At 46.8% G+C, this 27,252-nt stretch overlaps 1 protein-coding gene across 1 annotated transcript in view; it reads right to left on the bottom strand.

The window, feature by feature from the left end:
* Nucleotides 1-13,761: 13,761 nt before the first annotated feature.
* The window catches only part of GTF2F1 (general transcription factor IIF subunit 1), a 31,215-nt gene continuing 17,724 nt past the window's right edge, over nt 13,762-27,252 (bottom strand). The window contains exons 10-14 of the mRNA XM_040346585.1: nt 24,658-24,768; nt 24,502-24,575; nt 22,868-23,009; nt 22,654-22,777; nt 13,762-14,700 (exon numbers count right to left, since the gene is read on the bottom strand). Of these exons, the coding sequence (XP_040202519.1) occupies nt 14,496-14,700; nt 22,654-22,777; nt 22,868-23,009; nt 24,502-24,575; nt 24,658-24,768 (656 nt within the window). The 3' untranslated portion in view covers nt 13,762-14,495. The remainder of the gene's footprint in view (nt 14,701-22,653; nt 22,778-22,867; nt 23,010-24,501; nt 24,576-24,657; nt 24,769-27,252) is intronic.

Below are 27,252 nucleotides of genomic sequence, written 5' to 3'. Positions count from 1 at the left end.
CCTAGTGAGAGTGTCACTGATTGTCTGATTGTCTGTTCCCTGTCATAGGGAACGACGATCAGTGACGTCAAACGCCAATCCACGCCCCCACACAGTAAGAATCACTCCCTTAGGTCACACTTAACCCCTTCAGCGCCACCTACAGGTTAACCCCTTCACTGCCAGTGTCATTTTCACAGTAATCAGTGCATTTTTATAGCACTGATCGCTGTAAAAATTACAATGATCCCAAAATGGTGTCAAAAGCGTCTGATGTGTCCGCCATAATGTCACAGTCACGATAAAAAAATCGCTGATCGACGCCATTACTAATATAAAAAAAATATTAATAAAAATGCCATAAAACTACCCCCTATCACCCACAACCAGGTATGGGAACTCTGGAATGCGCTAGAGGCCCCGATCACGTGATAACCCCTGTCTTGGGGGGGGCGACCTGGTTGAGTATCCCGGGCTGGGGGGGGGTTCGGGGCGGATGGTGGACCTTTCTCCTCTCTTTTTCCCCTGCACTCTTCACCTCTCTTTCTATACTTCTCTCCGCTTTCACTGACTGTCCTTTACTTCCCCACTATACTTTATGTTCCCTTGGTCGCTAAGACACACTGTGGCAGGCTAGATTCTGTGATGATATAGACACTAGGTCCTATGTTAACTAGTTTGGATTTTGCACTGACCCGTCTTATTATCCAGTTGTTGCACTGGCAACTTTGTCTGTCCCTCCTAGTGCTGCCCCTTTATGATGCCATGTGTCCTTTTATGTCTTTTTCTATTATTTTTTTTTTTTTCTTTCCTGGTCCCTTCTTTTGTTTATCCTTTACCTGGAAAATGTTGAAAATTCAATAAAATTTAAGTTTTCAAAAAAAAAAAACACTACCCCCTATTTTGTAGACGCTATAACTTTTGCGCAAACCAATCAATAATCGCTTTTTGCAATTTCATTACCAAAAGTATGTAGAAGAATATGTATCGGTCTAAAGTGAGGAAAAACATTTTTTTTATACATTTTTTGGGGATATTTATTATAGCAAAAGGTAAAAAATATTGCATTTTTTTCAAAATTGTCGCTCTATTTTTGTTTATAGCGCAAAAAATTAAAACCGCAGAGGCGATCAAATACCACCAAAAGAAAGCTCTATTTGTGGGGAAAAAAGGACTATATTTTGTTTGGGAGCCACGTCGCACGACCACGCAATTGTCAGTTAAAGCGACGCAATGCCGAATCGCAAAAAGGGGCCTGGTCGTTTAGCAACAAAATGGTCCGGGGCTTAAGTGGTTAACAGGCAGAAGTGCCCCCGGGGGTTACACATAGCAGTGGTGGAGATCCTGGATCTGGTGAGAGCACTGCGTAAAGCTGTAGAATTTGACTGGCTCAGAATGATTCTCTTCCCCCTCCCAGTCAGAGTGCTGCTAGACGGGGCATGACAGGAGGCCGATATAAATACAGATTAAAGCGGGAGTTCACCCTAAAAAAATTTTTTTTAACATTAGATTGAGGCTCATTTTGTCAAGGGGAATCGGGTAGTATTTTTAAAATCGAAGCCGTACTTACCGTTCTAGAGATACATCTTCGCTACCACTTCCGGGTATGGGCTGCGGGACTGGGCGTTCCTATTTGATTGACAGTCTTCCGACAGGCTTCTGACGGTAGCATCTATCGCGTCACGAGTAGCCGAAAGAAGCCGAACGTCGGCGCGGCTCTATACGGCGCCTGCGCACCGACGTTCGGCTACTTTCGGAAAATCGTGACGCGATGTATGCGACAGTCGGAAGCCTGTCGGAAGAATGTCAATCAAATAGGAACGCCCAGTCCCGCAGACCATACCCGGAAGCGGCAGCGAAGATGTATCTCTAAAACGGTAAGTACGGCTTTGATTTTAAAAATACTACCCGATTCCCCTTCACAAAATGAGCATGAATCTAATGTTAAAAAAAATGTAATTTCCGGGTGAACCTCCACTTTAAGGTATTTACACTAACTGCATTTAAAAAAAAAAAAAAGAAAATTAACTGGATTAAACTGAAGGCTTTTTTTCCCTTTTTTTTTTTACAGTCTATGCATGGATGATTTTCACTACCACTGCTCATGATGATGCTCATAACACAATGGGCTAGATTCAGCAAGAATTTACGTTGGCGTATCTATTGATACGCCGCGTAAATTCAAAGCTGCGCCGGCGTATCTTCTTTCTGTATTCAGAAAGCAAGATACGCCGAAATTAGGCCAATATCCGACTGGCGTAAGTCTCTTACACCGTCGTATCTTAGTTGCATATTTACGCTGGCCGCTAGGTGGCGCTTTCGTCTATTTCAGCGTAGAATATGCAAATGAGCTGGATACGCCGATTCAGAAACGTACGTGCGTCCGGGGGAATTTTTTACGTTGTTTGCGTAAGGCTTTTTCCGGCGTAACGTTGCTCCTGCTATATGAGAAGCAACCAATGTTAAGTATGGACGTCAGGCCAGCGTTGAATTTTGCGTCATTTGCGCAAGTCGTTCGCGAATAGGGCTTTGGGTAAATTACGCTACGTCGAAAGCATTGACTATTTGCGACGTGAATAGGAGCATGCGCACTGGGATACGTTCACGGCCGGCGCATGTGCCGTTCGTGAGAAACGTCATTTACGTGGGGTCACGTTTTATTTGCATAAAACACGCCCACCTCTTGACAATTTGAATTTGGCGCGCTTACGCCGGCAGACAGGGATGGACTGGCCATTGGGACTACAGGGAGTTTCCCGGTGGGCCTGATGGCTCAGTGGGCCGGCTTCAGTGACAGCGGACAGCCGCCCCCCTCCGCTCCTCTGTCTCTCCCTTCCCGTAGCGCTCCCCTCCTCTCCCTGCCCACAGCGCTCACCTGGGGGGGAACAGAGAAGCAGGGGGGAGGACCAGAAGAGCAGGGACGACGACAGAGGAGCATGGGGGAGGGGACAGACAGCTGACTCAACAGCTATGGCCTGGGAGTTTCTCACTTCTGCCTAATCTTGTCCCATTAGGGGGGGGACCAAACTGATTCTTTGCCCCAGGTGAAATAATCTCTAGCTTCCCCACTGGTACTGCCTATAAGAGTACCGGTACCAGTCGTTCTACTCTAATAAAGAAGAACGGCTAGTGGCTAGTGAAGGGAGAGAGGGGGCTTGGGTGGCCGGGGGGGGGGGGGGTGCAGGAGTTGTACGGCCGCCATGGGAGAGACCTGTCAAAGTGGGCCAGTCTGGATGAAGTCCAGGGCCAAATTTTTGTCCCAGTCCAGCCCTGCCGGCAGATTTACGCTACGCCGCCGCAACTTACGGAGCAAGTGCTTTGTGAATACTGCACTTGCCTCTCTAAATTGCGGCGGCGTAGCGTAAATACCATACGCTACGCCCGCACAAACTTACGTCCCCCTACCTGAATCTAGCCCAATGTCTGTACCATTAATCTAGTGTAGCGGGAGTCATCTGTCAATGGGTGAATAAGGATGCGTTGCTGACCCAGGCGCCACCATAGCCATCTGGAGAACACTAGGCATTTCTTGCTGGATGAATTCCCCTTTTATGGAAACATGAATGAGCGGTGGAACCACGAGCAGAAAACAGTTAAAATATGGGAAGTTTTGGCAGGAGACAATGATGGAGATGTTTACAGTAAGGCCAGCCATAAAAAAAAAGAAAATATCAGAGATGCCACGATCTTGCAATTCCTCCCGTCAAAATAAATCAGAGAAGAGGGAGACAAAAGGAATTATATCTGCCGGGCCAGAGGCGCACCTGGGACAGGGAAGATGAATTGATGGAGGAAAGAGGAGAACAATACTATGCAATGAAATACAGCAGGAGGGAAACGTGACCTGAGCAACATGGCGAAACAGCCGAAGACTGGAAAGAGCACCGGGCCAACGCAGAGCACATAGTGCAGAGCAGGAGGCTGCATACAGCCCAGGGACAGCATAAGGACCTGTGCCAATGGGCTTTTGAAGGGAGAGGCTATTTTACAACAGAACCAACATATGTCAAGAAAAAAAAAAAAAAAACAGGTGGTCAAGATTTACTGCTTGAAAAGGGGGGGGGGGGGGGTGATAATAGGAAAAAATAAAATATTGTCCATCAAAAATATAATTTGAACAATGAATGTCCATGTGAAATTTTAATAAATGACCTGGGGAAAAAAATGTATGGAGGGAAAGTTGGAAAAAAATGAGAAAGCAAAAAGTATAGGTAAAGATGAAAGAGACAGGAGCAAACAAAGGTGATCAAGATGGGGATTACTGCCAACTGTTGTTATCAGGGCCCTAGTCCGTATAGAAATTGATGGGCATAGATTGCCGTACATTTCCAGCGATACAGGTCCTCCTTGCGATTTTTATTACCAAAAGTGCTCTCAACAGATCCAGAATCTCTTCTGCTTGTTAACCACTTAAAGCGGAGTTCCGGCCACAATTTCACTTTTTAAATATAAATACCCCTGTAATACACAAGCTTAATGTATTCTAGTAAAGCTAGTCTGTAAACTAAGGTCCGTTTTCTTAGGTTGTTACAGCATTTAGACAGTTTATAAAATAGAAATTGACTGGGGCCATCTTAAGTGTGGGCATCATGAAGCCAGACTGTATGACTTCCTGGATTTCAGCCTTGCAAATCTCGCACATGCTCAGTGCTGCACAAGCAGTGTCAGATCAGGTTTCAGCACCTGTGCTGTCCAAGTCACATGATTCTTTGAGACTGGGGAGTGCACAGACTCCTGGAAAGTTACACCCACTAAATTCCCAGGAGTCTGTGCGGTGTAGGTTAGGAAGCATTAAGCACCTAGGTGCAGGAAGAGGGAAGATTAACTATTCTGCCTAGCAACAACACTTTGAAAGCATCTAAAAAAAAAAAAAAAAATTTGTAAAGGACTAATGACATTTTTTTAAAACTACTGATGCAATGTTATATTTATGGGTGGAACTCCACTTTAAGCTCCGGACCATTTTGTTGCTAAAGGACCAGGCCCCTTTTTGCGATTCGGCACTGCGTCGCTTTAACTGACAATTGCGTGGTCATACGACGTGGCTCCCAAATAAAATTGACATCTTTTCTTCTGCCACAAACTTCGCTGACATGTCTAGGCAACATAAAAATTGGACATTCTGACCATAGACACCCTATCCACACCGGGGACATTTTAAAAAAAGGAAAATTTTGGTCTTATATTCAATTTTATGCACATTGGGTTGGTTACCTGTATGTGTGTATAACACATGCCTATGTACTATTGTGCATTTTTTGGCCTTATTTCCCCGTTTGCTTACCACGCAGTGTAATCATCAGAGAAAAACTGTTGTGTTATGTTGGATTACATGCTAATAAAATCTTTTGTAAAAGAAAACCCATTTATCATTTTCCTTCCACTTCACTATTATGTGCTACTTTGTGTTGGTCTATCACATAAAATACATTTACGTTTTTGGTTGCAACATGAGAAAATGTGGAACATTTCAAGGGGTAAGAATACTTTTTCAAGGCACTGTAAAAGACTTAAAAAGTGTCTCTGATAAATGTTAAATAAACACCATGGTGGTAACCTAGAGTCAAAAAATGGCCGTTGTCACAAGCACGCATGTGTTATACTATGCATGTCTCCCACAGTGAGGCCACTGAATACTTAAATCGGATTTGAGGTGCAGTTATAAAAAAAAAAAAAAAAAAGAGTTTGGTTATAAAATGTTGTAAATCAGTTTTCTCCTTCACTGGCAGGCCCTGGCGAGGCGGTGACTTGTCATTAAGGTTCCCCTATCGAGATGGTTCCTGTAAGGACTGCGCAGGCACAATCCTTGCCGATGGAAATCTCTGAACCTCGGCCGGCATCCAGGCTCATTCCTTAAAATCCCTGTGGATTGGAGGATGTTAAAAAAAGAGCCACTTTCCTCAAATTCCACATCGCCCTGGATGCCGGTCGAGGTTCGGAGATTTCTGTTGGCAAGGATTGCGCCTGCGCAGTCCTTACAGGAACCATCTCGATAGCTGGAACCATATCGTCAGATCAGCGGCACTGATATGCATTACTGATGGGCACTCATTGACATCTGTGATAAGCACTGACAGGCATTACTGATGGGCACTGATAGGCATGCGTGATGGGCACCTCTGATGGGGGCTTTGCTGATTGGTTTTCCTCTACTCGTGCCTTATCAGCGCAAATTGAGGAAAGGCGATTACCTGCATTTCTTGATTACCACTATGAACAGCTGATCACATGGTAAAGAGCCTACACTACAGGCTCCAGGGGTGCGCAAGCTGCTTATCCTGCTGGACATCATATGATAGGATGACTGATCCCCCGCCCAGCTGTCATTCTTCTATAGGTTGGGCGGGGTGTGCTTAATGTGACATGTGCAGTAAAAATGTTACCCGTTGGATTTTACAACCTGGGGAAAACACAGTGGATGAAGAAGGTGTAAATTATAGGCAAGGAGCAAGATTAGCCAGGCTGATTAAACACTTGGGGGTTGATTTACTAAAACTGGAGAGTGCAAAATCTGATGCAGTTGTGCACAGAAACCAATCAGCTTCCAGGTTGTTTTTTTTATCAAAGCTTAATTGAACAAGCTGGAGTTAGAAGCAGATTGGTTACCATGCACAGCTGCACCAGTTTTTGCACTCTCCAGTTTTAGTTAGGCCCCTTTCAGACGTGCGGACAAACGGTCCGTTTATTACAAGTCCGTTTACGGACTTGTAATGGATCCCTATGGGATTGCAGACGTTAGCGGATGATGCATCCGCTAACGTCCGCAACCACCTGCGTCCGCAAAGTTCCGCTTTTGCGGACGGAAGAAAAAGAGATTTTTAATACAGCTTACCTGTAAAATCTTTTTCTTGGAGTACATCACGGGACACAGAGCGGCATTCATTACTATATGGGTTATATGGAGTACCTTCAGGTGTAGACACTGGCAATCTCAAACAGGAAATGCCCCTCCCTATATAACCCCCTCCCATAGGAGGAGTACCTCAGTTTTGTAGCAAGCAGTATGCCTCCCAAAATGGTCCTCAAAAAAGAGGGGTGGGAGCTCTGTGTCCCGTGATGTACTCCAAGAAAAAGATTTTACAGGTAAGCTGTATTAAAAATCTCTTTTTCTTTATCGTACATCACGGGACACAGAGCGGCATTCATTACTATATGGGATGTCCCAAAGCAATGCTTACAATGAGGGGAGGGAGAACATCTCCAAGACAAAAGGATTTAATTTAGAGATATACTCAAATCATAATAAATCCAACTTAGTTGAGAAAAATAAAATTTTTAAATTTAACTCAAACAAGAGGAGCCCCCGGAATCCGAGGGTCTCAAACTGCAGCCTGCAGCACTGCCTGCCCGAAGGCAGTATCAGTATTCCTTCTTACGTCCAACTTGTAGAATTTTGTAAACGTGTGGACAGAAGACCAGGTTGCCGCCTTGCAAACTTGAGCCATAGAGATCTGGTGGTGTGCTGCCCAGGAGGCGCCCATGGCTCTAGTAGAATGAGCCTTTAATGATACTGGAGGAGGCAACCCTTTCAAGCCGTAGGCCTGAGTGATTAATTGCTTAATCCACCTAGAAATGGTGGACTTTGCAGCTGCCTGCCCCTTCTTGGGCCCATCCGGTAGAATGAACAGCACATCTGTCTTCCGGATCTTCTTTGTAGCTTTAAGATAGGCCTTCATGGCCCTGACAATATCCAAGGTATGCAGCAACCCTTCCTTTCTGGAAGTAGGTTTAGGGAAGAAGGATGGTAATACCAAATCCTGGTTCAAATGAAAACTGGATATGACCTTCGGAAGGAAGGAAGGATGAGGGCGGAGAACGACCTTGTCCTTATGTAAAATAAGATATGGTTCCTTACAGGATAAGGCTGCCAGCTCCGAAACTCTTCTTGCGGAAACTATGGCAACCAAAAATACTAACTTCCTTGTCAGTAGAACCAAAGGAATATCAGCCAACGGCTCAAACGGTTGTTTCTGTAAACTTGACAGAACAAGATTTAAATCCCACGGACAAAGCGGGGATTTAACTGGAGGTCTAATACGTAAGACCCCTTGAAGGAAGGTCTTAACCAGCGAGTGGGTGGCCAGCGGCCGCTGAAACCACACTGACAGAGCAGAATCTGTCCTTTGATTGTGCTTAATGCCAATCCTTTATCCACTCCTAGCTGGAGAAAACGTAATACTCTATCGATGGTAAATTTGCGAGAAAGCCATCGCTTGGACTCACACCAGCCTACATAGGCCTTCCAGACCCTGTAATAAATCACCCTAGAGACCGGTTTCCTGGCTCTGATTAGGGTAGAGATTACTTTCTGAGACAGACCTCTACCCCTGAGAATCAGGGATTCAGCTTCCAGGCCGTCAAATTTAGATGCCGTAAGGCAGGGTGGAGGATCGGACCTTGCGATAGCAGGTCTGGCCGTAGAGGAAGAGTCCACGGGTCTCCCACTACCATCCTTAAGATTAGTGAGTACCATGCTCTTCTGGGCCATGCTGGAGCTACCAGGATGACTGGTATGTGCTCCACCCGGATCCTGCGCAGCAGGCGGGGTAGTAACTGGAGCGGGGGAAACGCATAAAGAAGTTTGAACTGATGCCAAGGGCAAACCAACGCATCGGTTCCGCAGGCCATTGGATCCCTTGAACGGGATATGAACCTGTCTAGTTTCTTGTTGAGTCTCGATGCCATGATATCCACGTCCGGCACTCCCCATCTTTGGCAGAGTGCTTGAAAGACTTGTGGATGCAGAGACCATTCCCCCGGCCATAGAGTCTGGCGGCTTAAGAAGTCCGCCTGAAAGTTGTCCACTCCTGGAATGAATATTGCCGATATGCAGGGCACATGAGCCTCTGCCCATAGGAGAATCAAGCTCACCTCTCTTTGAGCGGCTTGACTCCTGGTTCCCCCTTGGTGATTTATGTATGCCACGGCCGTGGCATTGTCCGATTGAATTCTCACCGGGAACCCCTGCAATTTTGACGTCCAAGCCCTGAGGGCTAGTCGAGCAGCTCTGAGCTCCAAGATGTTGATGGGCAACTGCTTCTCTGGCTTTGCCCAAGTACCTTGGCGAGTGCAACCATCCAAAATTGCTCCCCAGCCCGTCAGGCTGGCGTCTGTGGTCACTATCTTCCAAGCCACTGGGCTGAAAGACTTCCCCTTCAGTAGATTCTGGGGGTCTAACCACCAACACAGACTTTGTCGGACTCTTGATGAGAGCGGCAACGGGATATCCAAGGCCTGACAGGATGGCTGCCTGTAGGATGCGAGTGTGGCTCTGGGCGTATGGTACCGCCTCGAATGTGGCCACCATCTTGCCTAGTAACCTCATACATAGGCGAATAGTCGGTTCTTTCTTGCTTAGAACCAGTAGGATTAATTCCTTGATGGCTTTTACCTTCCTCAGAGGTAGGAACACTCCTTGTTGTTCTGTGTCTAATCTCATGCCGAGATATTCCAACTGCCTTGTGGGCTGGAAAGCTGACTTTTCTCGATTTAGGACCCAGCCGAACCTCTCGAGGTATTGGACCGTGAGGGCCACTGCTCGCTCCAAGCCGGGAGACGAGTGATCTATGACTAGGAGGTCGTCCAGGTATGCTAGGATCGTGACCCCTTGGATCCTTAGTTTGGCTAGGATTGGAGCTAGGACCTTCGTGAACACCCGGGGGGCCGTAGCCAACCCGAAGGGAAGCGCCACGAATTGGAAGTGACGCGAAGCCACCATGAAGCGTAAATATCTTTGATGTGGCTGATAAATTGGAACATGAAGGTAGGCATCCTTTATGTCTATGGACGCCATGAAGTCGTCCTTCTGGAGTGTGGCAGCTGCTGACCGCACGGATTCCATCCGAAATGAGCGGATCTTTAGATATGCATTTACCATCTTTAGGTCCAAAATTGGCCTGACATCTCCATTGGATTTTGGGATGATGAATAGGTTGGAGTAGAAACCCAGCCCCTGTTCCAGGACTGGTACCTCTACTATTACTTCCTGGGAAAGTAGATGATCTAATGCCGATCTTAATGCGGCTCCCTTTTCCGGATCGTTTGGAATCCTCGACTTCTGGAAATGAGGAGGAGGAAACCTTAGGAAATCTAATTTGTAGCCTGTGGCCACGGAAGACCGTACCCACTCGTCGGGAATGCTGGCTTCCCAAATCTCTGAAAAGAGTCGCAGCCTTCCCCCCACCTTCGTGGGTGGGGGCGCCCCTTCATAAGGTTGGCTTGGGGGCTGGTTTTGCTGGTTTGCGAAACCACTGCCTTTTGCCTCTAACAGCCTGTCCTTGTGATCTGCTGTTGAAGCCGAAGTTTGCTTTTGCAGGAGGCCGTCGATACTGCTTGGCATTAGAGGGCCCCTGCCCAGGGGAATACTGTCGTTTAAACGCAGGTCCCTGAACCTTCTTCCTGTCTTCTCCGAAGAGTCGTCCTCCATGGAAGGGGAACCCTACCAGGAGCTTCTTGCATGGGGGCTCAGCCTCCCAGCTTTTTAACCATAAGAGTCTTCTCATATGGATAAGGGATAACGATAAACGTGACGCTTGCTGGATAGAATCCTTGATTGCGTCTACCGTAAAACATATGGCCTTAGGGACATCCGAAAATTTTTCTGCCTGCTGGGCCGGAATAAGTTTAAGCATCTGCTTAAATTGATCCGATAATGCTTGAGCGACCCCAATCGCAGCCACAGCTGGCTGTACTACTGCCCCTGCAGTAGTGAAGGAGTTCTTAAGTAGTGCTTCCAAGCGCTTATCAACTGGATCCTTGAACACCTGTATGTTTTCTACAGGGCATGTTAACGATCTGTTAATACATGAGATGGCTGCGTCCACTGCAGGAGTAGCCCATCTTTTGGAAAATTTTTCTTCCATAGGATATAGGACAGAGAACCTTTTAGGTGGTAAGAAGATCTTATCTGGCTTGTTCCAATCTTGGAACAAAATTCCCTCTAATAGAGGATGGATCGGAAACACAGCATTGCTTTGAGGCGCCCTCAGTGAGCCCAAAGCTGAAACCGTCGATACCTGGAGATCTGGTACTGGCAAGTTGAATGCCCTATGGACCAAGTCCGACAAGACTGCCCCAGACTCCTCTGTATCCGGATCTTCGATCCCTGAACCTACTTGGTCCTTGTCCAAGAGGTCGTCCAATTCCCCTGAGGAAAGGACCTCCTCTTCCGAGGGTCCGCGCTCGGGCGACGGAGATCTATTCCGCTTACTGCCCCGCATAGCTGCGGCTATCATTTTTTCCCATGCTTTTCTGCATCTCTTTTAAAGAGGTGAGTAATACCTCCTCCGTGACCATCTTAGGGTTGGACTGACCCGCGTCAGCTCCAGCCCCAGATCCCGATGGCCCCAAGGCTCCCTGTAGGGAAAGCAGCGGCATATGTCTGAGACCTCAGACTCTCTGGGGGAATCCCCACCTCTTGTACCCTCTGACCCGGATGCCATGGTACAATACCGAGGTACACCTGCTACCTATTGGTATTTGGAACTATAAAAGTTAATTGCCCAAACACCTGTTTGGGGGATAAAAAATGCTTCCTCTCCCCTAGATGACTTTTTTTTTTTTTTTTTTTCGTTTTTGTTTCAAATCCAGGAAAGAAAAAACATTCTGTCCCCCTGAGTAGTATTGCAAAGAAAAACTATGAGATGGAAAAGAAACAGCCTATTTCTAGGCTTGAAAAACAGTCCTCTGAAGACTGCAATATCCTTTCTGGCCACTGTGTGTCCTCGGCGCCCCGTGCTGCCGCTCTGGTCTTTCTCCTCAGTTCCAAAGTATTGAATGGAACAAACAAGAAAGGGCCGCCCCTTCCTTTAAGCCACTGACCCGCCCTTCCCCCCCAGCAATCTCAAACAGGAAATGCCCCTCCCGACAGGGGGAGGGGGGATTTTGGGAGGAAGGGACCTCTCTGTTCCAGCAAACTGCAGCCTGCAGCCTGGAACCATGAGGAGGTCAGCGTTTTGCCTGCTTGCAGGCTCTGAGGAGGAAGACTGAATGGAGCATCGCCTGGAGGCCTGCAGGTAAGCAAAGCTCTCTGACACACACATATATTTTTATATAACACAGGCCCCACTCAATGCTTTTCCAACACTACAAGGGAGGTCACATCTTATGGGGAATAATACATAGAGAGCCATCCTATCTTTATGATATGTGACTAGTTTGCCAGATGCAGTGCATAACTTTAGGCATGTCCCCTGTGACCCCCCAGAAAAAAACCTGCTAAGAACCAAGTTCCGCAAGTTTTCCCCTCACTTACCTGCTCCATGCCGCAGGACTTTGCCAAGCAAGAGGCCCAATCTTCCCCCATCTCCGTGGGGATGTCTAGACCTTCAGGCCCTGGGTTCCTATGAAGGATCCACTGTCCTGGGCCCATATAGCACCCTGGCAACAGAAAACTTTAGGTACCCAAAGGTTTCTAAGTTCTGGGCCCAGGGTCCAGCTCTCTAAAAAGAAAAGCATTATGGGCTATACCCCAAGGGTTTGGGGTCCGGTTACTGACCACTTTAGCGCTGAGGCTTTTTTGGACAGAACCGGTTAGCTCACCTAATCCCAAGGATGCGGAGGCAAGCTAAACCATGACTAACACCTAAGACACTGGCGTAAAAACTGAGGTACTCCTCCTATGGGAGGGGGTTATATAGGGAGGGGCATTTCCTGTTTGAGATTGCCAGTGTCTACACCTGAAGGTACTCCATATAACCCATATAGTAATGAATGCCGCTCTGTGTCCCGTGATGTACGATAAAGAAAACACTATTTTTCTTCCGTCCGGCGGAACGGATCGGATGAATACGGATAACCCGGTCCGTATTCATCCGATTCCCCATAGGGGAGAGCGGAGGAGAGACAGGGCGGTCTCTGCACAGTGTGCGGGGACCGCCCTGTCCGCCGACAGCTCAGCAGGGATTACGGAGGAATCCCCGCTGAGCCAAACGGGCTAACGGAGCGGATCAATTATGGATCCGCTCCGTGTGAAAGAGCCCTAAATCAACCCCACAGGTTCCTAAAGTGGGGGTTCACCCTAAAAAATAATTTCTAACATTACATCCAGCATACTAACGACATTTACATTATGCAGGTCTTTTTTTCTTTTCTCCGTACATACCGTTATGTTGCGATTTTCTCCAGGGCTTCCGGGTTCTGATTCCCGCGGGACTGGGTGTTCCTATCTCTGGGTTAGATGATTGACGTCTGGTGAAACAGTTCCCATGTCGCACAAGGCGCGTCACCAGATTTCCGTAAATAGCCGAGCTGCGAGTCGGCGCTATGCGGCGCCTGTGCCCGCCGTGTAGAGCTGACTGCGCTGGCGCCATATAGCGCCCACTCGCAGCTCGGCTATTTACGGAAACCTGGTGACGCGCCTTGTGCGACATGGGAACTGTTTCACCAGACGTCAATCATCTAACCCAGGGATAGGAACGCCCAGTCCCGCAGTAATCAGAACCGGGAAGCCGGGGAGAAAATCACAACATAACGGTATGTACGGAGAAAAAAAAAAAAAAGACCTGCATACTGTAAATGTCGTTAGGAAGCTGGATGTAATGTTAGAAATTTGTTTTTAGGGTGAACCCCCACTTTAAAGGCCATCACATTTCACGCAGAGTCCGATCACTCTCCCTACATAGGAAAGAGAATGGATCTGGGCTATTGTTCAGATATGTGAAATATTCAGACAGGACTGCAGCCAATCACGGCAGGCCCTGCCCCCGCTACATACATCTTTTAGGAATGAATCTCCAGTGCCAGACAACTGGATCAGACCGAAAGACAAAACACGAGAGGAAGTATAAAAATTCATTCCTTTTTTTAATAATTATCACTCAAAGAACAACAACATAGTCCAGGTACTGAACATTCATCGCCGTCACACACAATAAATCAAAACATGTTCTCCGAACACGTCATCCCCGACTCTCTTCACACCTGAAGTTTGGTCTGCGGAGATGAAGAGGCTTTCTGAACCAATCCAACGCTTGCGTTCAATTCTAACTGAAAAAAGAATGTTTGGAATCTAAATGGCTGCTGGCTACTTGAAGCATTTTAAAGAACTCAAATATGGAGGGTGGCTTCTGGAAATGCACGTTTGCTTGGCTGTCTATAGAACTCTAACCTATGTAGGTCAGAGTCTTGGAAAATAAAAGGTTAAATTTGCACATAATAAAAAGTAACAGGTTCATTTTAATAGCAGTGCTATCAGCTGCACATACTCCGTATCCTTTTTCTCCTTTATTGATCCGTTTAGTCGCTGAGAACAAAGACAGCAAGCCTTGTGTAAGCTCCAAGTCGTGATCCGGAGCTTACACAGAGCTCAGAACGTTCTACCTAAACTAGATAAAACTTGGCGCCTAAGCAACCAGTCACCCAGCCCTAGTGATTTCGATTGAAAATTACAAATGCCACAAGCCGTATACATATACAGTATATGTTTCCTTTGTAATAACCAGCGTCACCCTCAAGTCACCAATCAGATTCCAATGAGTATAAAAAGGAAGTACGAGCTCTTGCTGGAAGGATGCGATTCATTCCTTCAGGTAGAAGTGCATTTTGTCGTGTATGGTTTTACGGTCGGGGTTCAGTCTCTTCAGAATCTGGGCCAACACGTTCACGGTCTGCTCGCTGCTCAGTCCCGTCTTCTTGGTCTGGAACTTCTTCAGCAAGTCTTTTGTAGTCATTGGCTTGCGAGTCAAGTACCGCCGAACGGCCTCTTCCGTAAGCTGGACGTCCCTGGAAATAGAAGAAGAAAAATGTTTAAAGCAGGACCTTGGCGCTTTCTGTCCAATCTTTTTCTTGGTGGAAAATGGCTTCTCTAACATTCTCCCCCTCCTCTCCCAAAAGTGTTGCCTATAGTTCTACTTTAACCACTTCCCGACGGTCGTACAACTATATACGGCCGCAGGGTGGTTCTACTTCTCTGGGGCGCCGTCATTTGACGTCCGCCCCTTTCCGCGTTCCCCGAGCGCGCAGCGGGGAACTTCTGTGCTGGCCGTGTCCCTTGGACACAGCCAATCACAGATCGCTGTGAACGGCCAATCGGAGCGGCCGTTTGCTAGGCGATCTGTGCGACCAATAAGAGATGATCTCATATGTTAACATATGAGATCATTTCTCATTGCCGGCTCTCACAGACAGCGGTGCTGTCAGGGAGAGAGGAGACCGATCTGTGTCTCTTGTACATAGAGACACAGATCGGTCACCTCCCCCAGTCACCCCCCTCCCCCCACAGTTGGTAACACTGGCCCAGATTCAGGTAGAATGGAGCAATATTTGCGTGGGCAAAGAGCAAAGATTTTTCTCTGCGCCCACGCAAATATTTCGATTTGCCCAGCGATTCACGGAGCAGTAGCTCCGTAAATTGCGCGGGCGATATGCTAAACAGCCGGGCGTAAGGCTGCCTAATGTAAATGATCCCGCCGGGGGCGGGAATCATTTAAATTAGGCGCGCTCCTGCGCCGAGCGAACAGCGCATGCTCCGTCGGGAAACTTTCCCGACGTGCATTGCGGCAAATGACGTCACAAGGACGTCATTTGCTTCTAAGTGAACGTGAATGGCGTCCAGCGCCATTCACGAATCACTTACGTAAACAACGTAAAAAAATTCAAATTTCACGAGCGGGAAGCGCAGCTATACTTTAGCATAGGTTGCCCCTGCTATAGCAGGAGCAACCTTGCGCTAAAGTCGCCGTACGGAAACTCCGTACCTTGCGTGCGCAGGGCCCGCGCAACTTTTGTGAATCGGTGGTAGTATGCAATTTGCATACTATACGCCGATCACAATGACCGTGCCCCCTAGCGGCCAACGCAAGAATGCAGCCTGGGATGTGAAGGCATAAGGAGGCTTATGTCTGTCAGATCCTAGGCTGCATTCGGTGTAACGAGGTTCCTGAATCAGGAGCACTCGTTACACCGGAGCAAGTAAGCACTTGCGCCGCACAACCTATGGTTGCGCGGGCGCAAGTGCTTCTTGAATCTGGGCCACTATATAGGGAATACATTTAACCCCTTCCTCACCCCCTAGTGTTAACCCCTTCCCTGCCAGTCACATTTATACAGTAATTAGTGCATATTTATAGCACTGATCGCAGTATAAATGTGAATGGTGCCAAAAGTGTCCGATGTGTGCGCCATAATGTCGCAGTCGCAATAAAAATCGCAGATCGCCGCCATTACTAGTAAAAAAAATAAATAATAAAAAATAATAATTCTGTCCCTTATTTTGAAGGCGCTATAACTTTTTTTTTTTTTTTACTAAAAATATGTAGAATACGTATCGGCCTAGACTGAGGATAAAAAAATAAATAAAAATTGAGCCATTTATTATAGCAACAAGTAAAAAAAAAAATTTTTTCTCAAAATTGTCGCTCTATTTTTGTTTAAAGCGCAAAAAATAAAAACCGCATAGGTGATCAAATACCACCAAAAGAAAGCTCTATTTGTGGGGAAAAAAAGGACGTCAATTTTGTTTGGGAGCCACGTCGCACGACCGCGCAATTGTCAGTTAAAACGACGCAGTGCCGAATCGCAAAAAGTCCTCTGGGCAGGAAGGGGGTTTAAGTGCCCAGTAAGGAAGTGGTTAAGCACAAAGTTCTGCTAAATTTATGGAGGACTAAGAGGATATAACTATGCCAGTGGTGCAGCAGAAAACATTTGGCACTGTGATGAAGGTATGTGGTCCTTCCGTAGGGTATTGCAAGATTCTGGACATCACCAATTCCCTGGGACCTAGTCCAGGGGTATCTAGCCATGGCGCCCAGACTCTCTCAAATCTACCTGGGCTTCACCTGTGTTGATAGAAATATCTTTCCATGGCCAAGGTGCAGCAGCTAGTATGTTGACGAGTGTCTTATGGCGTGCAAAATTATCTGGATCGCAAACCCTGAAACCCGCAGCATCTGGTCTAGTGTCTTATAGGACTCCCCTTGATGTCAATCACTGTTGCTGTGATGTGCTGGCTCCACTTGACTCCTCCCACTACCTGTATTTCTATACTCATAGCTGGATTCAGGTAGGGCGGCTCACTTTTGCGGTGGCGTAGCGTATCGCATATACGCTACGCCGCCGTAAGTCAGAGAGGCAAGTGCTGTATTCACAAAGCACTTGCCTCCTAAGTTACGGCGGCGTAGCGCAAATGGTCCGGCGTAAGCACGCCTAATTCAAATGATCATGGGGGGGGGGGCGTGTTTTATGTAAATTACTCATGACCCGACGTGATTGACGTTTTTTTATAAACGGCGCATGCGCCGTCCATGGACATATCCCAGTGTGCATTGCTCCAAAGTATGCAGTTTCGACGTGAACGTAAATTACGTCCAGCCTGATTCGCGTACGACTTACGCAAACGACGTAAAAAGATAGGCCTGTTCCGAAGTCTATACCTTGCATGGGCTACGCCACCTAGGGAGCAGCTTTATCTTTACGCTGGCGTATCTCGAACGTAAACGGCGTAACTAATTGCGACGGGCGCACGTTCGCTCGTGAATCGGCGTATCTAGTCATTTGCATATTCTACGACAAACTCAACGAAAGCGCCACCTAGCGGCCAGCGTAAATATGCACTCTAAGATACGACGGCGTAGGAGACTTACGCCGCTCGTATCTTAGCCTAATTTAAGCGTATCTGGTTTCCAGAATACGCTTAAATTTAAGACGGCGTAGATTCAGAGTTACGACGGCGTAGATTCAGAGTTACGACGGCGTAGATTCAGAGTTACGACGGCGTAGATTCAGAGTTACGACGGCGTAGATTCAGAGTTACGACGGCGTAGATTCAGAGTTACGACGGCGTAGATTCAGAGTTACGACGGCGTAGATTCAGAGTTACGACGGCGTAGATTCAGAGTTACGACGGCGTAGATTCAGAGTTACGACGGCGTAGATTCAGAGTTACGACGGCGTAGATTCAGAGTTACGACGGCGTAGATTCAGAGTTACGACGGCGTAGATTCAGAGTTACGACGGCGTAGATTCAGAGTTACGACGGCGTAGATTCAGAGTTACGACGGCGTAGATTCAGAGTTACGACGGCGTAGATTCAGAGTTACGACGGCGTAGATTCAGAGTTACGACGGCGTAGATTCAGAGTTACGACGGCGTAGATTCAGAGTTACGACGGCGTAGATTCAGAGTTACGACGGCGTAGATTCAGAGTTACGACGGCGTAGATTCAGAGTTACGACGGCGTAGATTCAGAGTTACGACGGCGTAGATTCAGAGTTACGACGGCGTAGATTCAGAGTTACGACGGCGTAGATTCAGAGTTACGACGGCGTAGATTCAGAGTTACGACGGCGTAGATTCAGAGTTACGCCGGCGTATCTACTGATACGCCGGCGTAAAGCTATCTGAATCCACCTATCTGTGTGGAAGCCAATCTCCTCCCCTCACCTCCTCCGTTGATTAAGTATTCTGCTGAATCTGCCCCTTCCCTTTGGTAAAGTAGCATCTATTATATACTTTTATCTTCTCTGTTTCAGGAACATAGCAAGTACAGTGTGCTTTTTATTTATGTTATAAAGCTAAACACCTCCTTTGCCCAGGGCTGCTGTGTGGTCACATGTCCTCCCTCTGCCAGCTTGCATACGTCAGAGGGGAATCTCAGCCCCTCCCACTGTACTCCCTTAGATCAGGAAGGAGAGCAGAGGGAGGACATGTGACCACACAGCAGAGCTGGGCAAAAAAGGGATTTAGCGTTATAATTTTTTTAACACACACACACACACACACACACACACACACACACACACACACACACACACACTTGTATTTAATATGTTCCTAAAACAGAAGGGAATACAAGAATATAATAGATGTGACTTTACAACCGCTTTAAAGCCGAAATTTAATCTGCTAATATTGTTGCTTTTCTTATCTCTTCTCGCAAATGTCTATTTTTATTTTTTTATTAAAACCTCCATTTTCATTATAGACCTTATTTTAGATCCAGTGGCAATGTAGGTAGATCATGCCTGGTGGGAGGGTCAAGCAGGGTGCTGTACATAACCTCCTGAAAATATCATAGCATCCTGCCTCAGTATCCTCTCAAGGGCCCTCAGCCCTGATGCAAGCAATGGGAGGACTTATAGCTGGATTCAGAGAGACTTACGATGGCGTAATGAGATACGCCTCACTGTTGCTAAGATACGACCGACGCAAGTCTCCTACGCCGTCGTATCTTATGTGCATATTTACACTGGCCGCTAGGGGCGTGTACGTGGATTTACGCATCAAATATGTAAATGAGCAAGATACGCCAATTCACGAACGTACGTATGCCCGTCGCAGTAAGCTACGCCGTTTACGTAAGGCGTACGTCCGGCGTAAAGATAAACCACCAAATAGTTGGTCTAAGTCGTGTAGGGTATGGACGTCGGAACTGCCGTCGGATTTTACGTCGTTTGCGTAAGTCGTATGTGAATGGGGCTGGGTGTAGGTTACGTTCACGTCTTATGAATTGAGCAGGCGTATCTTAGGGAGTAAATTCAACGTGATTCTGAGCATGCGCGCGCGCATGCGCCGTTCGTTCGGCGCTTCATTTACATGTGGTCACGATTCATTTTAATACAACACGCCCACTACCTGCCTACTTTGAATTAGGCGGGCTTACGCCGGCCCATTTACGCTACGCCGACGTAACTTACGGAGCAAGTGCTTTGAGAATACTGCTCTTGCCTCTCTATGTTAAGTCGGCGTAGCGCAAATGAGATGCGCTACGCCGATCTAAGATACGCCGCTCTACCTGAATCCGGCTAATATATAAATATTAACATGCCTTTATGGGTGGATGTCGGTTTGAGGGAATGGATGTTCCTAAGCAGACTATAGCATGCACACCACCATAGTAAATGCCCACATTTGGGGCTGAGCCTCCGTTGTTGAAATAATCTAAATCCAATGAATAAATAGGTGGGCTAGAGAGTCAGGCTGGGTAAAAAGGGGCTAGGTGATGCTGGATGTCCCCCAGCCAGGAAATGAGGCGGCTCTACCTGCTTCTATGCAGTGGAATCAGAGTAAGCAATTTAAGTAGAGGAAAGGAGCCGGTACACCTGGGCAAGACTGAAGGGAAGGCTGGCATTTTGGACCTTAAAGGAACACTAAAGGTTTGTTTTTAATTAGAGTGATTGCTGTGAGCTAGAGCATTTAAATATCACTTCAATCATTTTTTCATTTTGACCTCCAAAATACAGTAATCCATGTTTGAAAATGCCATTTCCTGTCTCTCCACTTCTTGCTTTCCACCAGCATCTGAGCCGTTTTGCGTGGTGGAAAGCAGAATGTGCTCACCCCCTCCCTATGACTACAGCCCTGCGTGAAGATGCTCTCTTATCCCTCACAGGCATGGAGGCTAAGCCTAATGGGAACTGTAGTTCCCATTAGGCTGTGATGTAGCAAGAATGAATGAGCACCGCAAACCAGGAAGTCAGTGAGAATAATGATTCAGGAGTGCTGGAGGTGAATAAAACAGCTCGATTTCAACAGGTATCAAACTAGTTATAATGCATAACATTACTTTTTACTTTATCAGCTACTGTCAGACTTTAATTTAAGAGGAAAATATTTTTGTCTTTACAACCCCTTTAAATCATTACCCAAAAAAAGGGGGAAATGCACTTACATTGAGAGAGCCGATTGGAAGAAAGGGACACCCCCCCCCCCCCCATTTCACATAAGCAAATGAACGTGTAGCTGCTGACTTTTAATAAACGCTCATATGTCCCACAGTTCAGCACTGCGGTGGCCCGAAGCCTCGCTTCTCTCCTCATATGTGGCACCGGCATTGCAAGTGTGGAGTCGCACTGCTTGTTCTGAATGGCCAGGCAATCTTCTAGGACCTGCGACGTGTCCCAGAAGATTACAGGGAGGAAGGGGGAAGAGGAGAACTTTCGCCCTGCGTGGAAGTGGGAACTTTGCACCCGCCCCCCCCCCCCCCCCCCAAGAAATGAAATGCCAAATATGTAATATCAGGGGGTCAGGAGTCATTACAGCGCAAGTCCCACTTTTGGGTGGAACTCCGCTTTAACTGCTTTCATACCGGGCCAATTCTGGCATTCCTCTACATGTAAAAATAATCATTTTTTGCTAGAAAATTACTCAGAACCCCCAAACATTATATGTATATATTTTTAGCAGAGACTCTAGGGAATATAATGGCGGTCATTGCAATTTTTTCTTTTTTTTTTTATGTCAAACGGTATTTGCACAGCAATTTTTCAAACGTGATTGATTTTTAAAGTTAGACAATTTTTTTTTTATAATGTGAAAGATGATGTAAATAGATACCCAACAGGTCACGCTTTGAAATTGCGCACACTCGTGGAATGGAGCCAAACTTTGATACTTAAAAATCTCCATAGGCTACACTTAGAATTTACACTTTCCCTTTAAATTTCCTTAAATTTTTATTATCACTTTTATTCCTATTACATTACAGTAATAGGAATAGGGCATGACAGGTCCCCTTTATGGAGAGATGTGGGGTCCAAAAAAAGGCCGAACACACGGCAGTGTTTACAACTGCCGGGGCTGGACGTGACTTCATAACCTCACGCCCAGCCTCCGAGAGGCAGAGATGTGGTCTACATCTGGTCCTCGGTCAGCTATATGGTAAACTTCCACCGCCGGCAGATTCCTTCTCCGGCTTGCCGATTGTATGGACGAGCCGGTAGAAGAACTGGAGGGCGCCCCTCCCACTGCCTGTAAACAATAAAAAAAAAAAAAACGGCTGAACTGCCGATATTGATTAAACAATTTAAAAAAAACGGCTGAACTGCCGATATTGGCCCAGATTCAGTAAGCAATTGCGCCTGCGTAACCATAGTTACGCAGCGCAATTGCTGACTTGCGCCGGCGTAACGAGTTCTCCTGATTCAGAGAACTCGTTACGCCGACTGCAGCCTAAAATCTGCGTGGCATAAGGCTCTTATGCCACGCAGATTTTAGGCTGCATTCTTGCGTTGACCGCTAGGGGGGCGCTCCCATTGTGGTCAGCGTATAGTATGCAAATTGCATACTTACGCCGATTCACAATGTTGCGCGGGCCCTGCGTACGCAAGTTATGGAGTTTCCGTACGGCGTCTTTAGCGTAAGGCTGCCCCTTCTAATAGTAGGGGCAGCCAATGCTAAAGTATACCCTCGGTTCCCGCGTCGTGAAATTTGAATTTCACGCCGTTTGCGTAAGTGATACGTGAAAGGCGCTGGACGCCATTCACGTTCACTTTGAAGCAAACGACGTCCTTGCAACGTCATTTGCCGCAATGCACGTCGGGAAAGTTCCCCGACGGCGCATGCGCTTTACGATCGGCGGGGGAATGCGCCTAATTTAAATGATTCCCGCCCCCGGCGGGATCATTTACATTGCGCGCGCTTACGCCGGGCAATTTTGCCGGCGCGCCCTCGCTATTTACGGAGAATCCGTGAATCGAGGGCAGCGCAAAATATTTGCGGGGGGGCAGGGCAAAATCGTTGCCCTGCGCCTCCGCAAATAGAGCGCAGATCTCTTTGAATCCGGGCCATTGATTTTTTTCTTAATGTTCAGGAAATCGCCAGTAGAAAAAAAAATAATATGATATCTGCACCCATCATTCAGATATCACCACTGAAAGCGCAGGACATCACATGACGTTCAGCGGGATGGAAATAGTTTTTCGTGTGACAATATGAGATATGTATGGCGTTATCACTCACCCGCTGCTTGGTGTGGACTTTCCTGACTGCGGCTGTGGGGTCGATTTTCCAGATGCGCTCTGAGGCCCGGCCTCCATTTTTAGACGTTTTGCGGCCGGCGTATGAGGGAGAGCGCCACGTTTACCTAGTGGACAGAAAGATGAAAAAGTTGTTAGAAATGGGCAGAGGGGACAACTGAAGACTCGGACTGATGATCACAGCTTGCTGGACGCACCTTGTTCCAGTTTACTGGCTGCAGCTTTGAGAGTGTTGGAAGTGTTGGCGGAATCAGGAGACGGTGTGCCAGGCCGACTGTTACCGCGGGAGCTGTTGTTGGAGCCCCCCTTTTTATCTTTCTTTGGGGGAGTTTTCTTTTTCTAGGAAAGATGAGAAAACATGTCACAGCTTGAAGACGCAAAACAGAAGAGCATCTATAAATACAGCTTTTCCTAAAGAGGAGCCATCGCAAACAGAATAGGACCGAGGTAAGCGAGCCATCAGCGACGACTTGGCTTTACCCCACCCATGCAATTTCAGCTCGTTTCACCCACTTCCAAAAACAAAACAATCTAGATGACCAAGCGAGTGGCCCAGAGAAGTATGATGCAATGCACTGGGTATTAACCGCTTGCTCACCACCCCATAGCAGATTTACTGCTAGTGTGGCCGCGCTGTGCAGAATCATGTATGTATGTATATATATATATATATATATATATATATATATATATATATATATACTGTATATACACATACACACACACACACACACACACACACGTGATTCCGCACTTCCGGGTTTTGGGCGCGAGTGTGCACCGCCGGTGGCTCGCTTCCACTGCGATTTTACACAACGGGAGCTGATCAGCGGTGACCCGCCGATCATTTGGGACACTGACAGAATGGCAGTCTGCCTACGTCAGGGGTCTCAAACTGGTGGCCCTCCAACTGTTGCGAAACTACAAGTCCCATGAGGCATTGCAAGGCTGACAGTTACAAGCATAACTACCACAGGCATGATGGGACTTGTAGTTTCGCAACAGCTCGAGGACCGCCACTTTGAGACCCCTGGTCTATGTAAAGAAGGCAGATTGTCATTCTGTCAGTACACAAGGCATGGATCCTGTGTTTCTGTAAAGTAGAAACACCAACTCATGTCTTCCACTAGTAAAAACATCTCCCCCATAGTAGTAAAACACAGGTCAGGCACACAGTTAACCCTTTGATCGCCCCTGTTAACCCCTTCGCAGCCAGTGTTATTATTACAGTCACAGTGCATAGTTTTAGCACTGATCAGTGCATTAGTGTTACTGGTCCCCAAAAAAGTGTCAGTTATTGTCCCGATTTGTTGCCGCAATATCGCAGTCCCGCTATAAGTCGCGGATCACCGCCATAACTAGTAAAAAATTGTGTGTGTGTGTGTGTGTGTGTGTGTGTGTGTGTGTGTGCGTGTGTGCGCGCGCGTATATGTGTATATATATATATATATATACACACACACACACACACACACACACACACATATATATACACACACATACACACACAAAAGTGCTTGTTTAGTGCTTATAGTGCAAAAAAACAACAAAAAAAAAAAAAAAACACACCCAGAGGTGATCAAATACATATGGCAATAAATAATAGAGCAGATTACCGGCTCTGTTTATATTACATGATCCGCTGTCATTGGCTGAGAGCTGATCACATGTAACTCTGATCACAAAGTGCGGGGTGCACAGGCAGCTCATGCACGAGTGGACGTACAAGGACGCCCTCCCGGCTATTTAGGCCACACTGTAGCTGTCTTTCGACTATAGCGCGGGCGGGAAAACTACCTTCAACATCTGCATGTAATTTAATAAGCCATACCTGCATGAAAAGAGCAGAGGAAGCCTCTTTGTCAATATCACTGTCATCTGATGTGTCCGATTCCTCGCTGCTGTCTGTGGTAGAAAAACACAAAGTGTCATTAGAGAGACTTAACACCCCCCAAAGTGTTCCGGAGAGACTTATCCTCAGCCTCACCTCTCTTCCTCTTCTTCTCCTGAGGTGTGGCGGGTTTCTTCTCTTCATCCTCTTCCTCCTCCACCTTCTCCTCTTCGCTCTCCTCGCTACTCGAGCTTGCCTCATCAATCCCTATAGACATTTAAGCAGAGTTCCAGCCAATCAAAATATACAAGCTTGTCTTGCCTACTATTACATTTACAAGGCTTGTTGCCTACTTCACCTCTTTTGATCAGTGCAGCTTTCGGTGTCACTGCATAGGAAATGGTCATTGTCACACTGGTAGCTGCTCCCTGAATCCTCTCCCCATCCCATGAGAAAACCTCCCTCAGACACAAGTAGTCCGTTAGGTGTTGGGTTCACAGCACTTTGCCGCATGGCGCCCACCGGCTCCCGTTACGGCACAGCACCCACCGGCTTTTAGGTAACTGGCAGCGGCAACTGCAGGCATCATCCCAGTATCATTTTTTAGCCACATGCAATGTCTCTGCGTTGCAAATTCGGCCATAAAAACTTTATGGCTGAATTTGCATTGCATTCGGACCAAACTCGCACAGGACCCTTTGTCAACACCGGAATCGGATCACATGGGTGTTCACACCCATGCGATCCGATTCTGCAAACCGATTGTGGGGTGTCGTTAACATACACTCTGCAACCAGCTCGCAAGAACAGGTTGCGATCTTGATGCAGCGCGAATTTGAAGCAAATTGGCTGTAAATTTGCACCGCATCTAGTGCGACGGTCTGCTCTCTTGTAAAAACAATCCTAGTGGCTAATTAGCTACTGGATTGCTTTTACAAGCAGCGCCCACCACGGCTTTACCAGGATCTCCCATCACACCGAGAGTCCTGAATGACCAGCCAGCACTTCCACCGGCTGATCAATGAGCCCAACAAAGGCTGGATTCACACCTATGCAGTTTTAGTGCTTTTTGCAGATTTGTACTACAAATTGTGTTCCATGTTAAATGGACTGCAGCGAAAATCTGCAAAATGCAAAAAGCACTAAAACTGCATAGGTGTGAATCCAGCCAAAGAACGGATCGGCTTTGTTGAGCTCTACCATATAGAACAATGGAAGCTATGACGTCACATCATCAATGGAAAGCATTTGGATCATACTGATCTTGGTGTGATTAAATGCTTACAGGGGCAGGAGGAGGGATCTGGGGTCTTATAGACACCATATCTTTCTATAAATGTACCTGTCACTGTCTATTACTGTCACAAGGGAGGTTTACATTTACACAGGCACACAAACTGCGAAAATCTAATGTGGTAACCTGTAAAGGCTTTAAAAGCATTGCCTATGAACAGTAAAATGTACAGCATTTGTTGCCGTTGCATGGGTGTGCGCAATTTTAAAGCGTGACATGTTTCGTATCTATTTACTCTGCGGAACAACATCTTTTATATTTTACCAAAAAACTGGGTTACGTATAGTGTTTTTATTTTTGCATTAAGATTAACCACTTAACGCCCGCCGCACGACTATTTACGTCCGCAAAATGGCACGGACAGGCAGATGGGCGTATATATACGTCCTTGCCTTCTAGCGGGTGGGGGGTCCGATCGGGACCCCCCCCCCCCTGCGTGCGGCGGGCGGATTCCCTCAAGGAGCGATCCGGGACGGCGGCGCGGCTATTCGTTTATAGCCGCTCCGTCGCGATCGCTCCCCGGAGCTGAAGAACGGGGAGAGCCGTATGTAAACACGGCTTCCCCGTGCTTCACTGTAGCGGCGCATCGATCGTGTCATCCCCTTTATAGGGGAGACACAATCGATGACATCAGTCCTACAGCCACACCCCCCTACTGTTGTAAACACACACTAGGTGAACACTAACTCCTACAGCGCCACCTGTGGTTAACTCCCAAACTGCAACTGTCATTTTCACAATAAACAATGCAATTTAAATGCATTTTTTGCTGTGAAAATGACAATGGTCCCAAAAATGTGTCAAAATTGTCCGAAGTGTCCGCCATAATGTCGCAGTCATGAAAAAAAATCGCTGATCGCCGCCATTAGTAGTAAAAAAAAAAAAATTAATAAAAATGCAATAAAACTATCCCCTATTTTGTAAACGCTATAAATTTTGCGCAAACCAATCGATAAACGCGTATTGCGATTTTTTTTACCAAAAATAGGTAGAAGAATACGTATCGGCCTAAACTGAGGAAAAAAAAAATTATATATGTTTTTGGGGGATATTTATTATAGCAAAAAGTTAAAATATTGCATTTTTTTCAAAATTGTTGCTCTATTTTTGTTTATAGCGCAAAAAATAAAAACCGCAACGGTGATCAAATACCACCAAAAGAAAGCTATTTGTGGGGAAAAAAGGATGCCAATTTTGTTTGGGAGCCACGTCGCACGACCGCGCAATTGTCTGTTAAAGCGACGTAGTGCCGAATCGCAAAACCTGGCCTGGGCATTTAGCTGCCTAAAGGTCCGGGGCTTAAGTGGTTAAAAAAAAAAATAATAATTTTATCCCAAAAAATGCGCTTGAAAAACTGCTGTACAAATACAGTGCGACATAAAAATAAATAGCAAAATCCAAATCCAAAAATGTTTCCTACTGCGCAAGTCGCGCGGCGCTTTGTGAATGGCCAGCTT

The sequence above is a fragment of the Rana temporaria genome, chromosome 3, assembly GCF_905171775.1.
Source record: "Rana temporaria chromosome 3, aRanTem1.1, whole genome shotgun sequence".
Taxonomy (NCBI): domain Eukaryota; kingdom Metazoa; phylum Chordata; class Amphibia; order Anura; family Ranidae; genus Rana; species Rana temporaria.
This window is presented reverse-complemented; position numbering and strand designations above follow the sequence as displayed.